We start from the raw sequence: 20,262 nt of genomic DNA, 5'->3' as shown, positions 1-20,262 counted from the left end.
GATTTTTTTTGCTTCCTGCTGTTTTCTTCTTTTTTATTTTTTACTTTATTTTTTTTTTAAGATTTTATTTGTTTATTTGACAGAGAGAGAGAGAGACAGCCAGAGAGGGAACACAAGCAGGGGGAGTGGGAGAGGGAGAAGCAGGCTTCCCGCTGAGCAGGGAGCCCGATGAGGGGCTCGATCCCAGGACCCTGGGATCATGACCTGAGCCGAAGGCAGACGCTTAACAACTAAGCTACCCAGGCACCCCTATTTTTTACTTTAAAGGGCAAAATATACCCTAGGCTTTTTCTCTTTGGGGAAATAGAGAAGAAAAAAAGTGCTAAAAAAAACAGACAAATTCCCCCCAGGAATTAAAAGTAGCTTTCTTTCAAATTATCTATAGATATCTATATCTATAGCTGTATATCAAATTATGATAAGCTTTTCTTCTGACTTTACCATAAACTATGTTTCAAACATCTTAGAAGGCCAAGAGGTTGGAGGCATGGTGTAATAGTAAAACATGAATATTCTTATGAACCACATGGACATATTTTTTAAATGCTGGGGTGTTTTCGTATGATGGGTCCAAAAACATCTGAAGGGTTCAAGTCTCTCTCAAATATTAATGGTCTTTACAGTATGATGAGCTTGAGTAAGTGTCCTCTTAGTATTGTGCCCCAAATAGCAGGACTTTGAAATTTTCTTTGAAAATTGAAAATATAGTGCCAATTGTACATTTAATACCACTCGTCACCATTAAGGAAGATGGTGGGGTCTTCTCCCGGCTCCGTAGCAACAGAAACCCTTAAGAAGGTCAACTTCTATCCTTTCCTTTGGAACCGGTTAGCTTTCTCCTCACCTGGGACGAGATGTGTACGTTGGCCCACTAGGACTTGCAAGACTTGTTTAGAAAACACGGCTGTTGGGACACATGTGGGAATTAGAATAAAGAACGGGACGGGGCTTTTCTCCTTGGACAGCTTCCAGAGGGGACCGTGCTCTTGATATTACTGAGATAAAGAAGAGTTTTTAAGACACTTTCTATTTCCATACGAGTTCTTTTGTATGCTGGGTTGCCTGCCATTATGTTTATGTAATTCTGACAGTGTTCTTAATGACACACTAACAGATTGTAAAACACGCTGCTGGCATTTACTTGTTTTTTATATTTTTAAAACAATGTCCTTCATGTAACAGTAGTTAAGCGCGGCAGAAGGACATCATTAGAGCCATGGTTAAACTGTAATTTACACCATTAGGAAGGCAGGAGCAATTTTTATTGCCTGGCAATTTTCTTGCTGAAATATTTGGACCATATGGCTCAATTTGTGTAATAACCTTAATTTCTGCACCCTTCAGGTTTGCCTCCATCTCCTACGGAATGGTAAAATGCGGTTTAGCAGAAAAGGCAACTGTCTATACTTAGAGAGTTGAGATTAATAACATGTCACGTCCTGTTTTTGGTGAAGGAATTCGAATAGCAGCCAGATGGTATCTCTACAAATAACTGTCAGGGGTCTTGATCTAATCAATACAATGTATTAATACATCTCCCTTTGCTGTTTCTCCAGGGGCCAGTGCACAACATCTGGAAAGAGTGGGGGGCCCCGCCAAGTAGAAAGCCGATTCTTTTCAGAATCAAACTGAGCCCAATTAATTTTTCATGTATCCTTGATAACTGTTTCATAATGAGCTATGCGTCTTGACGGATTTGGGGTTGGCAGAGCAGGCTGCCCCTGGTTTCTATCCCCATTCAGTCCACTTATAGAAACCAACCCATTAATCAAGCTATCTGGCATAAAACCTGAATCTCAGCTCAGCAAGAGATCAATAACCATCCTAAAAAAAAAACACAGAACCAGCCACTAATGGGCACAGGTATCCAGCCATGACACTAGTAATTGCCTTAGCAAAAATAAAACTCTGTATCATAATCACCCAATAGGAACTTATATGATAAAATTCATTACTTGTGCCTTGTCAAAAAGTAACATTTACATCCGTTAAAAATATACTGTAATTTTACTATCTAGACATGGCCATTATCTTTCAGAGGTAGACAACGCACCTTTTTGAATGGATTAAAACTCCCTGATTTTGTAATGTGAATATTTAATAATCCAAGTATCACATAAAATGTTTAAAAATGAGTTATTATGCTTATTTTAAATTCAGAGTACCTGAGGGGCTCCTCAATACAATCTTTAGACCAACCGCACATGACATACAGTGAGCCAGCTGTGCTAAGAACTCTGATGTGATGTCAGATTGGTCAGATTTCTTCACTCTTTGGTTGGCTTAATGGCAAGATTTACAATTCAAATCATAAATTCTTCGCACTTTCCCAGTGGCTTTATCTCAAACCCTTACTCTTTTACCAGACTCAAACCAGTCATTTCACTTCTCAGTTTGCAAATCTCTTTTGGCTTGGCAGGGATTTCTGCACTCCCATTCCTTCTGAAATAAGAGACCCAATGACTTTGTCTATGCAGAGGAATTCAGAGCAGAGAGGGAGAGATGGAGGAAACCCAGGGCATATATTATGAATTTATGGCCTGCTTGGTAAAACATTCCTTTGTGGCTCTTAGACAACAGGTGGAAACCTGTTTTGCCCTTATGAGAGTCCAATTTTGATTAGAAAAAAAGTCCTGGGAAAGGCTGCTGTTGAAACAGTCCTTCACTGGCTGATCATCTGATCAAACCCTGCCAAGATGATAGAAAGGTCTAAGGAATCATCCAGGAACTTGAAGGTGATGTCACATTCATCTCTTCTGACAGCGGGACTAAGAATCATGATGCTGTGTTCCCTCAGTCAGTGGTTTGTGGTTCGGCAGGATGAGCGCTGGGTTTGGAATCAGGGGTATGAGTGAGGGTCCTCCTGGGTTCTTGGAAGTATGTGTAAGTACAATCAATGTCTAAGCCTGACCAAATAATTGCTTATCATATCATAATTTGTCTCTTTCCTTATTTGCTTCAAGAACACCGCGAGTCACAGAGAGAAGAGAGTATTTCTTCTTTCTTTGTATCTGTTGTAACTTCTGGGCACAGTAGGTTCTCAAAAGAGAATTACGTGAATAACTGATTCACGGAAGAGTTCCATGATATCTCTTGGTCTTGATCGCCACGTTAGAGTTTATGTGTCTTGGTCCTCCGTTGCAAATAACTCATAATTTTCACACACGTGTGAGATTTCAGAGAAGCAAGTAGCACAGATTTTCAATTTTCATTTTGTTTGCTGATGTCCAGTGTGGATAAACAGAAAACACCCTGATAATGGTGTGTTTATAGTGGAGTTGCATAACATCGAGCAAGAAAAATACTCAAACAAATAAATTACGTGACTAAATAAAATCTGAAACTTGGGATCCACAATATGTGGCATCCATAATTTTCAACTTCTGTCATGCCATTATCAAAATGGTTAATTTATACAAGCCTAAACGCTCTGTGACAAAGACAGAAGAGAGTTGCTGTCCGGGGGCCTCCTGAGTCACAGACATGATCAACAATGCTAGCAGTTCGAGCTTAGTTAACACCCGGCTACAGCACTAACAAGATGTTTCACCTTAAAAATTATATCGAGATAAAAAGATTCACTTGCAAACCCATCACATATGTATTCACAGGTGGTGGGTGTGGGTCATTGCATTTGGATTAAAAAGCAAATGTCTCTCTCTACATGAGAGGTCACTAGCTGGAATAAGGCAAAATCTTTTCACTGTTCGGCATAATTAAAATATTCCAAGAGTGGTTTCAGTAATTTAAAAATCACAGTATTGTTGTAATATTTTTCTAGGCTTCAGGAGCTCACAATTGTTTGGCCCAATCAAATCTGGGAACACTAGAGAAGTTATCACCCATCAAGGTAATTACTTTCAAGTTGAAATAATTACTCTATCAATGTTAATGGTCTTTCAACTTCAATAAAGCACTCACCTGCCGATAATCATGGCTAACCTCTTGCTCTAATGCAATTCCCTCTCTATTTAGTAGGTTATATTACAGCCGTTACAGTGGTCACTTGTCCTGAACAGCTGCTGAATTTCACTTTGATCGGCTGTGAACCATAAAAAAACTGGTCATCTGTGTATGATTTCCCTCTCACCCATAAGCCCTTGCAGAGCTCAGGATATGATCTCTTGGCTGTAATAGGGTACTTTAAGGGCAGCCATCTTGTCTCAGGTAGTGGCTACTTTCCACTTGTGACAAGAGCACAGTAGTTCAATTAACTTCTGCCCTTCACTGCCATTTACAGCTTGCTGTCTCTGCTAAATGGCATATAGCCTGAGTTTATGGCCTGGGCCTGTTACCGTGTGGACAAGTTCGTTTTATTTTCATATATGTATTTAACAAGGTTCTGTGGCATTCTTAGGTGTCTTTACAATTCAGTTAAAGACAACAATAACAACAATAACATACTGGAGTGAAAGGGCAAATAGCCTCCTCACCAACTGCCCCTCATATACCACCGACAGGCTGCTGTTTGGCACAGGTGAAGCAGGCCGATGCCAGTTTGGCAGAATCTGTGTGACTTGTGAAGCATGTGTGTGTGTGTGTGTGTGTGTGTGTCTGTGTGTGTCTGTGTGTTACCAAAAGATCTCATGTTTTGCTGATAGCATCCCAGATTGGGAATGGGCAGGGTCCACTGAGCATCATGGTGGGTAAACAGAACTGCATCTAGAGAGGTAATCACCTGGCGAGGATGCTTGGAGGGGCAAGACTGAGATGTTATGGTAGAAGAGGAAATGGGTCAGTGCTAAACCTTAGGGACGCAAAAAGCATGTTCTTGCTCCAGGGGACTTAGAAAAGAAATAGAGCCCAATCCAATACTTGAGACATTACCTGGAAATTAACAGTGTGGTATCAAGAAATACTTAAATTTGTAAGCTCTGAATTTTGTTGTGAGGAGTGCTTAAAATATATAAAACGTAAGGGTTTTCATTCATGACCAAACTAGTACAGTTGCTTTATGCAAATCAAAACTTTTTCTACTTTTGTTCATTTCTTCCAGCTTCTGTTAGTCCAAATAGTAGGACTTCTCAAGTTTTACATCCTATTTACATTGCCATTTACAGTTTCTAAAGTACTTTGCATATGCATTAATATATTTAGCCCTTGCAATAGCCTTGTGAGTTAAGTAACATTTTAGTTCATATTTTACAATCAAGGAGGAGGACAGATCTATTTGAAGTGTAAGAACATGATCATTTGAGGAGGAACAACATGTGTGAAGAACCTAATGTGGTCTGCAAGCAAAAGGATTCAAGATATACTTTAGAAGCAGAATCCGTAGGATTCAGTGATAACTGGATATGGAACTAAGGAAGGAGGAGGACTCAAAGATTATCTGGCTTGAGCAACCAGAAAGATGATAAATCCCTTTAGTTATGGAACAGGATGTATTAGGGAGTAGTAAGTACAGTTTAGAAAAAATGAGTGATAAGTAACTCTACTGGAACTGCTAGACATACCTCTACAGGACTTATAGAGAGAAAGAATCAGCCTTATACCTTCAAGTCCACCTTCCTCTGAAGATCTATATAAAACAACCTATATAGGAGAAGATCCTGGTTCATGAAAAGCAAGTTGAAGAAGGGAATTCTGTAGAGAAGCTTCCCCAGGTTATTTCCTTACTACTTGGGAAGAAGGAATGGGGATACGTCATACCCCTCTCTCAAGGCATAGGAGCCATATCCAAGAGAACAACTTGAAGGAATTGAGAGGTGTCTGCAAGAAATGTAAGATGGACAATCTACTCTTTTCATGAGGATTGTTACTGAGCTGAAGAGACTCAGGGTAATTCTGATGCAGCTACTAGTGTGGAGAAGCATCTTCTGAGATTCCTATGTGATCCCAAGATATGGGGGTCATGGCTTAGTCCAGAAGCTGTTTCCTGCTTCTTATTTGATGAATTCTGAAGTTGGGAAGCTGGCTGGGTCTCACCCAGCGTGGTAGGTCAAGTATAGAAGATAGGGCTGGACAAGCTGTACTTTCCTTAGTTGGTAGAATGAGTTTTCCCCAGCCTTGGAGGATGGCAAGAAAAGAATGAGTATTTTTTTTTTTTTTCAGTGAAATAGGACCTAGTATTAGCTGACTGCTCAGGAGATGAGAACCCAGAAGTAAAAGAGGTTGTGGGGTGAATCTCTGGGGGCAGTAACGGTGCAAGAAACTAGCCAGAGAGTGTGTTGCATCAGGGAACATAGAACATGGAGCTTCCCATGCAGGATCTCCATATAACCCCACAGGAAGCACTGGCAGTTGAGTAAGAGACAGATTCATGAGTAAGGCTCTGCTCCTTTTTGTCTAATTCTCTCTTTTCTTCCACAGTCCTGGGGACATCAACAAGAGAAGAGGGGAACTAAAGAAGAGGGAAGAAAATAAACAAAATAAACATGTCCTTTCTTTTCTACTGCAGATCTTTGAACACAAGTCAGGCTTTAGACTAGATTTTTTTTTTTTTAAACACTCAAAATGAAATGAATCCTGATTACCAAAACTGGGCTGGTTCTTGTCACTGAATGTGGCTGGAAAACCACAGGACCTGCCCTGGAAATCAGTGATGATTGAGCAAGGGAGTCCCGGAGGAAGCTTGTTGGAATAAAGTGGTTTGAGAAAAATAAAGTTCTCTCTAAAAAAGTACTTATATGAAGTTCAAGAAGACTTATGTGGTTTGCATCTCCAGTAATATTGAGCACAAAGCAGATCCCTGATACATATTTGTGATTGGTACCATATTAGAAAAATGGGATAAAGGTAATGCAAGGCTAATGAATGAAAAGTTAATGTCAGACCAAAGACATCATTACAATACAACAAAATGGGTCACACTAATAAGTGGTCATTGTTTTGTGTGACATTTATCTACCTCTATTTTATGATTTTATATAAAGAATGAGTAACACAGTTACATTATAAAATGTGAAAATCTCAGCTCGTAGAACTGATATAAAAAGTACAGTAATTGTTCTTATTACCAAATTTTTCTTCATTTTGGAAAGATAGTCACTGAAGGAGTCCTTACAGATACCTAGATCTCCTAGTGCATTTCTATTGTTTTGTAAATAAGGGGAGAAAAGCCTAAGAGCCATCAAATTTTAAGAGCTACAATTAATTAAGATCATATGTAAAGAGCAAAATTTTACATTATACTAAACCAAAATAAAAATGGGATTAAAAACAAATTAATCAGTTTACTCACAAACTCTCCACGATACGGCAATTATGAAGCATCTCATTTCCCCCCACAGATCTACTTAATGGTGAAGAGATTTGAGACAACCACAAGAGAAAATTTTGAATACTTCTTCCTTGACTTTGGGCAAGAGAGTTTGGCAACTAAAATCTAGAAACTAGAGTTTGTAATTCTGGATTTTATTTCCAGATTAGAAGCCAACTTTTAGTGACCCATATAATTTGCTTACCCCTCAGCACCGTATGCTTGATTCTACCCAGAGAGTGAAGTACCATCTATCTTTCAGGGTACTGGGCAAATGTATGATCTGGGCTTGATGTTTCATAACCCTGTGGGGTAAGCAGGGATATACTGAGAGCACAGACTAACAGGTAAACCACCTTTGCCTTTAAATCCCAAGTTATTTCTGCCAGTGCGATGGCAGGTGCCAGTGAGAAAAAGCAAACAAATCTGAATGGTGGCAGCAGTATCGCCAAGCTCGCCAGGAGTGTTCCCTGTAAATACCACCATGGAACTCTTGCATGCCAAGCAAGGCTAAATACACTTTCTCTCCTGACACTGCACAATTCATCACAGAGCTAACTGGGAAGGGAGTTTAAGGACTTCTACTTAGAGCTTGTTTTCAGTAGTGGAGAGTGTTGGTCTGAAGAGACCCTAGGCATCTAGGTATCTCTCTCTTCCCCTTAGAAGAACCTACTTGGGAGATGAAACTTTTCATGAAATTGGGAGAGAAGCTGGTGATACATTAAAGCCCACGCTCCTTCCATTTCTCACCTCCTGCTGCCTCTGCTGCTGCTGCTGCTGCCAACACATATGCTCTCCGCCCCCATGGAGGGCCCCCATTGCCATTTCTCCATCCATTGCCACCATCGAGAGGATTCATGCATCCATTGCACCTGTTTTATGTGGCTCTCCCAGCAACGTCCACCTGTCTATAAACAACTCTGGGGGGATGTTGGGACAAGCCAGGGATGGCACCACATTATAGGGAATTTATTGGTGGCCCTTCATGCAGAGATAGGATCCCAATAAACAAGAGACTAAATGAGACTGTTTAGTGATACCTCTTGCAAGTCTGTGGATTAAACTGCAATCCTTCAATTGTGAGGATGGATTCTGTGCCTCACCAATTGAAAATGTAGTTCCGTTGCTCTGGAGAATTTTTAGCCAGAGTGGTCAGTGAAACAAAAGCTCGAAATATTCCCTAGGGCAGGCACAGACATGGAAGAAGACAGTAAAAATGTTTAGCTAGTATAGGAATTAGAGAAAAACTAAGTAGAGCCAGGAAGACACTCAGAGAGAGAGACTTGAAAGGGAATCATTAGAACTTGAGCAGCAGAAACTCCGAAGCAAAGAAACTTAGAAATCTGAAATGCCCAGCAGTAATAAAGTATGCCTCAGACTTGATTACTCAACTTCCCCTTCAGACTCTGCTCTGCCCAAGGGCCCAGTCTCATGGTAGCCTTCAACAATACAGTTGACTGTAGTATTGGGTATTGGCATACTGAATACAGTGCTCAATGACTACTTGCCAAATTGGATTGAATTGTCAATAATCTGTTCTTGACCCTGAAGGTTCATTGCACTGGCTTAGAGAAGTCATGCTGTTCTGAACAGGAAGGGATGGACTTAAGTGACAGGAGGAAGGATTTGGGTAGCATAAAGAAACATTCTTCTCTGATGGCGAGGAATTGGAATTACATGGTAGAACCCCCTTCTTTAAATATCTTTTTTTTTTTTAAAGGCTCAAACACATTCTCTTGGGATATAGGAATGTGTGAAGCTCAAAGACAATAGTTTATTTTTCTGATTCTTTTCTTTCAAAGATGTCAGCCCATAAAGAGTCATAGTAGTTTCCTGTCCTGGAAATCTGGCCTACTAACCACAATGTCTGAACACTGGCCCGACTGCTCTATGGAAGATGTCCTTGATGGCTTAACAAGCTCAAGTGGGGCCTTTCCTAATGACCCTAATATTTTCTTGGGTTCTCAGGGACAGAGATCCAGATGGGTGGGGGTGGGGGCACTCTGAACATGCACACAGATGCAAACAAAAAAATTGGGTGCAGAAATATTAGTGTTTCCTGATCATTCTGGCTATTCTCTTTAGCATTGCACAAGGATCAGTCTTCAGAAAATGGAAGAGCACAGCAACACTGGGCTGCCAGGTGGGAACTGTACTGGCAGGGCGCATGGATAAAGGGCCATGTGATGCTTAAATTTTGGGGCCAGAGGCCTTCCTCTCTTTTAGGAACTTTTTAGTGTGATAAAAACAGAACCTGGCAGATTAAATACAGGACAGAGCTCATTGTATACTTTAAATCTTGTGTTGTGAGATGAAACTACCTATGAAGGAATGATGTAGAGGCTATTCCACAAGAGAATTCCAACAAAGTTGTTTTAGGAAATTAAATGTTTGGGCTCAGGCCTCTGAAAGCCATTCTTTAAAATCAGAGGTTTAATTATTGCAATATTAGTGCCTTTAATAAAAATATATTTAAAGTATGTCATTCAGAAAGCCCTTGTCAAGGGTTTTTCAGGATTTTTACTTTATTTTTTAGGATTCTGCTTTCAGGTGGAAGTTTAGAACATGAATTCCAAGGATATGGTGAGAAGTTATAGATTTCTCTATGGATCACATATCAACTAAAAACGATCTTCTGCACTTAAGAACACCTCTTCTAAGGTTTATAATGAAGGCTCTAGGAGGATGTAATATGAAAGATAATTACATGTAACATAAAAAATAAAGTACCAATTCCGAATTCTAAATAAAATAAAGATTAACATTATCTCTTTAATTCACAGACTGCTTATTTTTTAGTCATATGAAAAAATTGAACATAAGGACAGGGAGAAAATACTGTACTTTAAACTATTCATTTACAACTATTCTTTCAGAGTTTCATTACAATATGTTTGCTCAGTATTATTTAGATATTTTGATAAATGTTATACTTTATAAGATAACCTTCAGGTATATTCGGGTGCCTAGATTGGTAGCATAGAAACATGGTTTGCTCTTTGAAAATAATGCTTTATGCTGTTTATTTTTTCTTATTGTGAGGGATTTTCATATTTAGCAAGGTCTTGGCACATCTTAAAAACTGTATGTATTTAACTGCTAAGACCACAAATTTCATCTTCTCCATGAAGCCTCTTCAGTTTGAGGGTTTCCTGCTGACATCTCAGAGCATTTCTTAGCTAACACTTTTGGTAGATGATATTCTCTCTTGTATTGTGGTTTACAGCTGGTAGATGGTGGAATTTGGGATCTGAATCACCATGTGGTGGAAATTATAGGCTATAATTCGCTACTTCTCTTACTTTTTTCTTTTTCTTTTTTTTTTATGGAGAGATTGGTTTTTTTTTTTAAAGATTTTATTTGTTTATTTGAGAGAGAGAGAATGAGAGACAGAGAGCACGAGAGGGAAGAGGGTCAGAGGGAGAAGCAGACTCCCTGCTGAGCAGGGAGCCCGATGCGGGACTCGATCCCGGGACTCCAGGATCATGACCTGAGCCGAAGGCAGTCGCTTAACCAACTGAGCCACCCAGGCGCCCCTCTCTTACTTTTTTCTTATGTTCAATTCTCATCTCTGCAGTATGATAAAAGAGAAAGCTCCATGATACAAGAACCATCCTGTTTATGTATCTCCCATAGAACATCAGCCTATGCCAGGTGAACAGAAAGCTCTCAGAAGATAGTAGTGAACTCAATTAAATTGTATTATGGGCCAGAGGTGATCAACCCGGAAAAAAAAATCACCACTAAGTTTTAGTGCATGTGATATCTATATCATCCAGATAGATAGATCTAGAAATTTAACTTAATTTTTTTCTCAAAGAGCCAATAATATCACATCTGTCTATATCCATATCTGATCTGAATCTGTATCTGTCTAATTTTATCTATGCTTCATACCCATTAAGTATACAGAGACACATTTAGTATCCCCATTTAATGGATTTGGAAATCACACCAGGAGAGAGTCACTTATTTGCTTGAGGTAATACAAATTAATTGTGGCCTGCAAACTGGTCTCCAATGTCCCTTATACTCAGTTCAATACCTTCCCCATGACTACATTGCTCTTTTTCACATGTGAAAGATTTTAATGTATTTAAGCTCTAACTGAAGAAAAATGATAAGCTGGATAAAAAATCAATTTCAACATATTAACCAGATACTCTAAGCATCTGTTACTCTTTTTTCCTAAGTTCTTACCATCACAGTGAAAGCATGCACAGTAGAGACGTTAAATGTTGGATCATCCAGTCTCTCTTGGTAGACCACATGGTACTGGGAGATAATGCCGTTGGGCAATTCTGGCTTTGTCCAGTTCAGCAGAACTGAATGAGCACTGGTGGCTTGTGCCCAAGGTGCCAGCAGAGATTGAGGTGGGGCTTCCAGGGTTCGTGCTGATGACCACAGACTCTCCACTGAGCCCCTGGAGTTGTGGGCTCTGACTCGGTATTCGTAGAGTGTGAAAGGCCTCAGAGTATCTGAAGCATCAGTGAATTCAAGGGCTCCTTCTGACCAGACAAACAAAAGGGACTCCTCTTCAATACCAGCAGAACGTCTGAAAGGAGACCAGGAAGGCAATCAGGGATAGCTGTATGCTTGAAAAGAAGGTTTGCACGTAGAATAAGAAATTGCTTTTCAGAAAAATTTGTTATTAATTCCACTGCCCCTTTCTGAAGGGGCATATTGAAGACCAGATGGAAGAGTATACAAGAGGCCTGACTCAGGATCATTTTTTTTAAGTGTATTTTTTAATATATTTGGCTAATCATATAGAAGGAATATATTTCACAGAAAACATGGAAAACACAGAAGGAATAAATACATTTAAACAATGCAACACCACCCATAATTACATCTTATTGTATTACCTTAGAATTTTTCCTTAAAAAAATTGCACATGCAATATGTAGAAACACATACATTATTTAAAAATTTTAAAAAAATCAGAAGCATATATATAAGTACTATTAACACATTAAAAATGTGTGGATCTTTGTATGTTTATGAATATGTGTGTAAGTGTGTGCATATGCATATGCATTATATTGCACAATTTTATTTTTTGCACAACTGGAAATTATACTACACGGAATTATTAGAAGTTGATATTATTGGGAATTCTTACCCTTCCATAGTAGCTGGGTTGCAGTAAGTATTCCAATTTGTTTGTCTCCCTGTACCCACGTCTATTGCTAATGTGCTCTCAAACTCACTCTGAACTTGGCTATATGACTCTCACTGGTCATGTATGAGGAATGCAGAGCCTTGAAAAGTGTTTGCACATTGAGAGTGACCCTGTTACTGCTCCTAGAACCACAAGATCTTTGTGTGAAAAAATCCTGGCTAGCACACCGAAGGATGAGGAATGACAAAGAGAAGCCCACGGTTCTAATTCTCTTTTACTTGCACAATGTTATTTTGCATCTGTTTCCAGGATATTTAAAAAAATGTTTTAAATTCACATCCTGCATGTCATGCATTTTCTCCTCATCTGAATTTTCTCTTCTTTAATTAAGTCATTACCCTGCAAAGCAAGGGCTGTTCTTTCTTGTATCCATCAATAAACTTTTTATTGAGCACTTAATATACACCACACCTTGCACCAGGGGTAGAGGTACACATTCCTTCTCTAAAGGAACTCATGGCTGAGTCGAGAAGATAGAACTAAATGCAAATAAATGAAAATAACATGACAAATTATATGAATTTGTTCTAGAGATCTTTGAAGGGCAAAAATCAAATTCCTTTTCTTTTATTTTAAAGATTTTATTTATTTATTTGAGAGAGGATGAGATAGAGAGAGAGCATGAGAGGGGGAAGGGTCGGAGGGAGAAGCAGACTCCCTGCTACTGAGCAGGGAGCCCGATGCGGGACTCGATCCCAGGACTCCGGGATCATGACCTGAGCTGATGGCAGTCGCTTAACCAACTGAGCCACCCAGGTGCCCCTCAAATTCCTTTTAGATGTCTTCTCCAAGACCTAGTAAAATTCAGAGTATGCTCAAAAAACCCTTTCAAATGCCTGAGAAAGGGATTCTTCAGTCCCATCTGTAGATTTGACTAATATAAAAACTAAGGACAATGCATACTGTTTTGGTACTCAATATATAGAGCATTAAACATCTAAGCAAGAGAAACGGAATTGTCAGTTGTTAATATGGCCCCAAATATTTGATATTTCATTTGGAACAGTTATTTGCTTACCTGGATGTAAAGTCATGATGCAAAAAATAAAAAAAAATGTTTAAAAAATTAAACAAAGATCTGGTTAGCTGCAGACCTAATCAGAAGGGGAAGCTCCTGATGCATCGTGGTTGATCTACTTCTGTATTCCCAGTATCTGAGCCCCGTAAATTCAATAATCTCTTTGAACAAATGGCCAAAAGACGTGTAATTCCATGGCTTTCTGCACTTTTGCCTCATCTCTATTAACTCTTTTTAACCTACTAGGGTAGTATTCTAGGTTGGGGAAGAATATACCCAAGAAATGACCCTCTCCTACTCAGCTTCTGCTCTGTAGTTGAGAGAGACTGATGGATAAGGCAGAATTTTCCAGGCCGTTAGGAGTATTTAATGAACATGCTCTTCAGATGCCAGGATAGTCACATGCTGCCATATCAGATTAACCATCAAAATGGAAAAGGTTATTAAGGCAAAGTAAATGACAGTACCTCTCACAAAAAGGCAGGATATTTAAAAATCTCTGGCTTTGGGAATTTGATGATCCTCAAGTTGATAAATCACAATGACCTAAGCATAAGCAATGACAAGCCTCCTGCTGGAGACTATAGAGGCTTCCTAGATACCTCTCAGTGACCTGCAATTATGTTTCGGCAACCCACCTCATTATTCCTTGCTACCATGCGTGGGCCAGATTCTGCACTCAGTGTCGGTTTGCAGGGTTTGGCCTTTGTACTTGCTGCAGATACTAGGTACCAGGTGTGTCATTGGGAGGGATCCATTCTAATGAGGACCACAGGGCTCACAGCCAAGGACTCCTCTCAGTGAGTTTTTAAAAGGTGTTTGCAAGGAACATAATACAGCAAACAAGCATAAACTTCTATGGGGAAATAAAATTGTCTATTTTGTCTGGCTTCAACCCTTCTATGACAATTCAATTAATTTTTATTAAACTCTCATGAATTCCCACATTGAGGTGTAGCTGTGGTTGTGACATTCTTTTAAAAATTGCCCGAAAGCATGAATTTTAAAAATCTGTGCTATGTGAGAGATTAAATATTATGTTAGCTTCAAGTTTATCCACCAAAACAATTAAAGGATGCAGCCTGGTTAAGTATTTCTTACCCCTATTGAATAATCAAAAAATTAACCTTATGTTGAGGTAAGTGCTCCATCTGTGGTGTTAAGAAATAGAATATCTTCAGGTCTGAATAAACTTTGAACAGAAGAGTTTAAGTAGATCACAATTATTCCTAATTTATTTAAGATTTAGGCTTCAACTGTTCATTTAACTGGAAGTGTCTCCTCCTAAACAGTCTGTTTAGGGAAATCACATTTTCAGTTCTCTCTGAATAGCCAAATGGTTATTCTATGCTTAAACTCATTTAGGAGATACTTCAATAATGAATGCCCTTTGAGTTAATTTAAGGTACCTTAACACTAAGAAGAAAACAAAAATGAGTATTAAAACTATGAACCATGTATTTTAAAAGATTCATACTTATGTTTTCTTACTGTAGTATAACCTTAAAAAAACTATCCCTCTATTCCCTGCAACAGTTCTCGGTGTTTGTCTTCAAAAACAACCAAAGCAAAATCCTGTAACTCAATTCATTTCCCATAGCAACTTCAGATTACAAAACTGCCACCCTCACCTTATGAGGAATAATAAGAATACTGATTTAAATCCAAAATCCAAAATACCTGATACCTGTAGTGCAAGGAGCTAGGTTGTAGGTCTAGGCCTACAACCACCTGATTAGATGACCTTGGGCAAAACTGACCTGTGCTCTCTAGTTTCCATTTCACGTTGTAAACTTCAGTTAATAACCTTATAGTGTATAACGTCCCAGCATTTCTGTAAGAATTACATCAAATTATGCACATGAAAATCACTGGGTTAGACATAACACATGATACAAATGAAGTTACCATAGAAATGGCATCCAAAGCTGCTTTTAGGAAGACAGATCCAGCAGTCGTATAAAGGCTGCGTTGAACGGGAATGACAACAGGTAGTCACGCAGTGAAGAGGTCATCTCAACAGACCACACGAGAATAAAGATAGATCCTGAACTACAATTGATGGTAGAGGAAATGGAAATGTGTGGTTTACAAAATGCCATGGGAAGGTTGAATCATTCAGCTTCGTGGAGTGAGCACTCTGGTGTTGGGGGAGGAGACGTCAAAGATCATTCAAAAGTGTTAAGACTTTATCCCAGTTAGAACGGTAGTGATTTGCCATGCAACTGGCCTATGCTTATCACTCCAGCTTCATGTTTCAGAGTTTTATTCCATTTGTTATTCCAGTCATAATCAAATTCTATTCTATGATAGTTTTCTTCTATTCTATGATAGTTCATGCCCCCATGGCTCTGATATGTCAATCCTGTTCTGCAATGCCTCGCCGAACATTCTTTGTCCTCCCCCTTCTATAGGCTAACTCCAATTCATCTTTTAAAGCTCCACCACAGTCACTTTCTCCAGGAAGTCTTCTCCTTGTTTCTCTCTCAAATAGAATTATGTTCTCCTACGTGCTAAGGCTTTTTTTCTATTGATTCACTTGTCATACTATATTGTAATATATTTTCTTTCTTTTCTATATCCTACACCATACTACAAGCTCCTTGAAGGAGAAGACTCTCTCTTACTTATCTATATATTCTCAGCCCTTAGAGGAAGCATGGCACACTATAATAAACAGCATTTTGTAAGCAATGACTGATGACAGACTGGTTGACAAGAAGAGACCAAAATTCTCTGACACATGGTTAACTAGAAAAATGCACCCATTATTAAGTTGTTGTCTCTGAGCAATAACCCTTTCCTTCAATATTTTGGCTTTATGATGGTGGAGCTGGGACTCTGCAATGGCATTTCTGATTTACCGGCTGAGTCTTTGTTGAGCTCTGCCAATAGGGGGCGCCAGAGGGAGAGCAGAAGGCTGAAAGGAAAAAGGAACCCGCTCCTTACTCTTTGCGTCCTGTTTGCTTGCTGATTATGTGAGCATCTCTCCAGGTAGGATTTTTTACCCTGAGAATAACAAATCCTTCCTCCTCATGAGAAGTTTGAGTATAAAATTTTAACAACACTTGGAAAAGCCATCTTTATCTCGAGCCTTCCCAGACACCTGCATCAACTGGAAGCTGACTCCTTCTCAGGTGTCTGGGTCCCAGCGTGAGGGCGGGGGGGGGGGTGCTCCCCTCTAGTTACTGAGTTTTAAGAATTCTAGCTGCCTCAGTCCCAAGGCTAGTAGCTGTTTCTGGCAGTTGTCACCTGCATGAATATCTTAGAGTTCACTTTTTATCCTTCCAGTTATCTAGTTATCAAATTTACAACTAGTTAACAATTATGTATGTTAAACGCAGTTAAGATGACTGTTGTGGTTTCTCTTTCCCAAGCAGAACTTGCTACAGAGAGTGATGATGATGTTTACAGAAAGAGAGAAATAGGAAAATCATAAACAGGGTGAGGATTGATTTGCATCTGGACTAACTGAATTTACTATTTTGTCTTTATCATACCATGATACATTTGTTGTGAAAAGAATTAGAAAATATGGATGAGCAAAAACACAGGTATAGGCAGCTCCAACTTATGATGGCCCGACTTATAATTCCTTGACTTTATGATGATGTGAAAGTGATAGCCATTCAGGGGACACTGTACTTCAAATTCTGAATTTTGATCTTTTCCCAGGACAGCAGTATGCCGTATGATACTCTTTCAGAATTCAGGGCGGTGGCAGTGAGTGGCAACTTCTAGTCAGCTGCACAATCACAGGGTAAACAACTGACAACCAACCCTTCTGTAACCACACAACCATTCTGTTTATACTTTACAATTATGTGAGTATTACATGAGATTACATGAGATTTCATTTACAAATTACATGAGAGATTCAACACTTTATTCTAAAATAAGATTAAAATATAAAATTTATAAAATATATTATAAAATACAAAAATAACACAAAATATTATTTGTGTTAGATGATTTTCCCCAACTGTAGGATAATGTAAGTGTTCTGAACACATCTAAAATAGGCCAGGCTAAGCCATGATGTTTCATATGTTAAGGGTATTTTTTTTAAAGATTTTATTTATTTATTTGAGAGACAGAGTGAGAGTGCAAGTAGGGGAGGAGCAGAGGGTGAGGGCCAAGTGGACTCTGTGTTGAGCATGGAACCTGACATGGGGCTTGATCCCATGACCCTGGGATCATGACCTGAGCCAAAATCAAAAGTCCAATGCTCAACCGAGCCACCCAGGCGCCCCTGATATGTTAGGTGTATTAAATACATTTTTGACTTAGAGTATTTTCAACTTACAATGGGTTTGTTGGGATGTAACCCCCTAGTAAGTTGAGGAGGATCTCAACTTTAAAAGGATTGTGCTTGGGGCACCTGGGTGACTCAATCGGCTAAACGTCTGCCTTTGGCTCAGGTCATGATCCCAGAGTCCTGGGATTGAGCCCTGCATTGGGTTCCCTGCTCAGCTGGTAACCTGCTTCTCCTTCTGCCCCTCCCCCTTCTCATGCTTTCTCTCTCTCTCTCTCAAATAAATAAATAAAAGTCTTAAAAATAAATAAATACAAGGATTGTACTTAACTTATCTCTGGGAGATAAGCATTGTTAAGGTTTTTCTGTTGTTTCCAGACATTTTTATGCATATATAAATGTAAAGAAATACTCTATATATTTAAAGAAAAACAGAATCATCCTAGGCACACTGTTGTGCAGTCTGCTTCTTTTATTATCAGGAATCTTTTTCCTTGTTCTTAAATATTTGTAACTGCCAGATTTGTCTTCCTAAAGCATGGTACATCTTTATTGTACATCCAGGATGACTTCCTACTTTTATCATGCTTGATGTTTAACACAGGACTTTCACATACATTATTTCATTTAATTCTTAACACAATTCTAGGAGGTTATTCTATATGTTTATTAGCCTAACTTTATATAAAAATGAAGCCTGGGGAATATAATGACTTCCCCAAGGTCACATAACTAGCAAGTGTGGGACCCAGCACCTGGAAGCCATATCTGCTGTCTACAAATGCCAAGCTCTGTCCACTTTATCACATTGCTTTTCTGTTTTACCCCAAACTTGCAATGGCTTACATTGCCTCTAAATAAAAAATCTAAACTCCTTAGCCTGGTATTTCAAGTCTTCTAAAATCTACCATCAAGCTGATTGTCGAAATTCTCCTTATAAATAACAAAGGCTCCAGCCAAGCCTGACAATTACTTGAACACTATGCCTTCAGCATTGGGAATTTGGTTCATTCTATTAATTTTATTCACCTGAGATAACTTTGCCATCAGGCTCTGCTTATTAAAATCCTGTCCACTATAAATGAAACAGAATACAAAATCCTGAAATGGATCAGATGATATATGGGGATTTTGTACAGGTGGCATCTCAAATCAGTGAATTATAAAATAATGTTGACAAACTAGATAGTTTTTTAAAAAAATAAATGCATAGATTTCTTGTCTCATTCTTTAAAACAAAATCAAGTATATTTAGATATAAGGAGTAGAACCCATAAAATTGCTGGAAGAAATAATTGATGTGTTATTTTTTATATGATCATTAAAGGGAGAATTTCCTTACTATATAAAGAGCATAGACAAATGAATGAGACATAGTCCAAAAGAAAATAATCTAAGGATATATAATATTTATATACACACACACGTAGCAAGTATTTAAAATAAATGAACTTCACTTATAATAACCAAAATTTTAATTAAAACAATAATATGCCATTTAAAATATTGAACTGGCAAAGATTTGAAAAATTGATAAGACCCCCTATTGACAGGAGTTTCCAGAATTAAAATTCTTACAAACCATAGGAATTTAAAATGTATAAAATTTGACCCTGCACTTCTAGTACTAAGAATAATCCTTCACCTGCTCATTGTAAAGGTGTTTTTTTTTTTTTTTTGAGTTGCTGTTGTAATGAAAACTTGGAAATCACTTCTTTTGCCATCAGTAGGGGACTGGTTAATAATATTGACACACATCCATATAATAAAATACAGTTGAGTCATTAAAAGAAGTGAGGTGTGTGTGTGTGTGTGTGTGTGTGTGTGTATGTGTGTGTGTGTGCGTGCGCATGCACCCAAATGCCCAAAGAAAATTGGAGAACAGCATAAACAATATGATTCTTTTACAGAAATATTATATATATTAAAATTAATAGTAGTTACTTTCATTGATGGAAATTTTATGCGACTTGGGTAAGTCATAAAGAAAGGATAAGTAGCCTTTGTAATATTCTGTCCTGTTAAAACTTTTTTCCAACAAAAGTATTTCTAATAATGGTCACTACATTTTTATATTGTAAGGCCAAGTCCCAATGACATTAATTTCATCCATGAATAATGAATGAAATCTTCCATAAATATTCCAGACAAAAAGAATCCTTCTCTCCTGTAAACTTTCTGGTAAATATTTATATTTTTCACATTATATTTCTCTTTTTGTTTGTTTGTTTGCTTAGTTTTACATATATCTCCTCCTATAGTAAAGGTCCTTGGTAATAGGACTCAGACCTCACAGTAGATATGAACATTTCTATCTATCTATTGATATATCTATCATCTGTCGATCATCTACCTATCTCCGTCTCCATATCTATATTTCCACACAACATGAACTGATTGTATAAAAATTTCTTCACTTTTGAGTCAATGTCTTCTTAGTTTACTCAATCAGCTTAATTTTCCATTTTAGAAAATTATTACTTGCAGTGCCCTGCTTGGAATATTCTTCCATATTAACCATCCACCCAAACTATCTCCGATTTTATCCTTCAAAATCTTACTATTTAAATACCCAAAAAGAGTTCATTATTCATTTCTACTTT

General features: G+C 38.3%; 1 protein-coding gene across 1 annotated transcript in view; it reads right to left on the bottom strand.

Annotated features, from left to right (window-relative positions):
• The window catches only part of USH2A (usherin), a 707,317-nt gene that overhangs the window by 75,329 nt on the left and 611,726 nt on the right, over positions 1-20,262 (bottom strand). Inside the window, exon 51 of the mRNA XM_025892244.1 lies at positions 11,402-11,756. Coding sequence (XP_025748029.1) covers positions 11,402-11,756 — 355 coding nt within the window. The remainder of the gene's footprint in view (positions 1-11,401; positions 11,757-20,262) is intronic.

This window comes from Callorhinus ursinus, unplaced genomic scaffold (genome assembly GCF_003265705.2).
Source record: "Callorhinus ursinus isolate GAN/ISIS: 27379988/994484 unplaced genomic scaffold, GSC_fseal_2.0 scaffold54, whole genome shotgun sequence".
Taxonomy (NCBI): Eukaryota; Metazoa; Chordata; class Mammalia; order Carnivora; family Otariidae; genus Callorhinus; species Callorhinus ursinus.
Note: the sequence above shows the minus strand (reverse complement) of the source record. Positions and strands in the feature narration are given on the sequence as shown.